General features: G+C 38.7%; 1 protein-coding gene across 2 annotated transcripts in view; it reads right to left on the reverse strand.

The window, feature by feature from the left end:
- LOC111499784 (glutathione S-transferase zeta class-like) overlaps positions 1–173 on the reverse strand; it is a 12,356-nt gene extending 12,183 nt beyond the window's left edge. The window contains exon 1 of one of the 2 annotated variants that reach the window (XM_023151472.1): positions 60–172. In XM_023151472.1, coding sequence (XP_023007240.1) covers positions 60–150 — 91 coding nt within the window. In that variant the 5' untranslated portion in view covers positions 151–172. Of the gene's footprint in view, positions 1–59 lie in introns of both variants that reach the window. The other variant, XM_023151470.1, reaches the window with a different exon arrangement.
- Positions 174–1,415: the final 1,242 nt, after the last annotated feature.

Genomic DNA, 1,415 nt, shown 5'->3' on the forward strand with positions numbered 1-1,415 from the left:
AAAAAAAAAAAAAAAAAAAAAGAGAAGAAAAGAATCCCAAAAAGGATCAAATCAAAGACCTTTTAAGTTAAGAGCTATTCGAACACGTTGAGCACAAGTACTGAGGTAGTAGGAGTAGAGCTTCAATGGACATCCTTCACCCGCCGCCATATTCTCAACCTCTTACAACAAAACATGAAGGATTCACTTAAATACTCAACCACATGCCTATCTCCACATCAAATCACTCATATTTGCGTATGTAATGACGATTCTTTCTCATAATTTCACCCAACTTTTTTGACCAACGTTGTCTGGATTTGACTTTAGTTGGGTCAGATGAGTTGAATTTGGCCCAAGGCTATTGTTCTAACCCATTCCACGTGTTCGACCCATCCACTTAATCAGCCCACCCTCTTGCCTGACCCAACTCGCATGTCCACCTCCACGTACTCGCTCTAGTTGCAGCTCACGCTACTCGACTTGGTTCCAGTCGGCTTAACGACTTCTAGTAGTGTTCATGAACAAATGTCTGATTTTCTAACGAGTGGAAGCACTAACTATATGGAAAAGATATTGTTAAACTATATGGAGTGGGACACTTATGTCTAACCTAATTTCAAGTATAGCATTTAGAAAGGATTGAGCACCAGTTGGATTTTACCATTGATTTTCACTTTTGAATCAAACCTTAGAAGACATGATACATGCCAGCATATAGATTTCTCGAGCAATTTGGACTTTAAATTGCACCTCATGGAATTCATCTATAGTAATAGTTTCCAAGTAACCATTGACATGACACTTCAAGGCTTATTGGGGAATGGTGCAGGTGCTTGATATGTTGGAATGGTGTAGGCGCTTGATATGTTGGAACGATGTAGGTGTCTGGTATGTTGGAACAAAGTGAGTGAGCTCGAGCTGTTAAGACCAAAGTTGGATCAAGCTATCGAGTGAGACCATGTGGAAAATTAGGACAAGGATGCATAAGACCTGATGTAAGGTAGAGTAATTTAGAGTTTAAAGTAAGTTACAAGGTATTCTTGAAGATGACGCCTATGAAGGGTGTTTTGAGGTTCAGGTGTAAAAACAAGTTAAGCCCATGCTTTATCGTAAATTATAAATCGAATTAGACCGATGGCGTATTGATTTACTCTACCATCATGCACTTTTTGTGATGTATTACGTGTTCTACATATCTATGCTTCGTAAGTACATGACTGACCAAAACTATGTAATAGACTATGAGCCTTTGTAATTATATGAGTACCTGAATTGCTCGTTCTAAGTCCTAATCATGCATATGCAAACTGACTAAATTATGCATACAATTAAACAAGCACAATAGGAAGATAACATCGATCACTCACCCATAGCAGAGATCACAATATCCCTTCCTCAATGCTACCATATCGGAAGACATTACATTAGGCATG

Source organism: Cucurbita maxima, unplaced genomic scaffold (assembly GCF_002738345.1).
Source record: "Cucurbita maxima cultivar Rimu unplaced genomic scaffold, Cmax_1.0 Cma_Scf00027, whole genome shotgun sequence".
In the NCBI taxonomy this organism is placed as follows: Eukaryota; Viridiplantae; Streptophyta; class Magnoliopsida; order Cucurbitales; family Cucurbitaceae; genus Cucurbita; species Cucurbita maxima.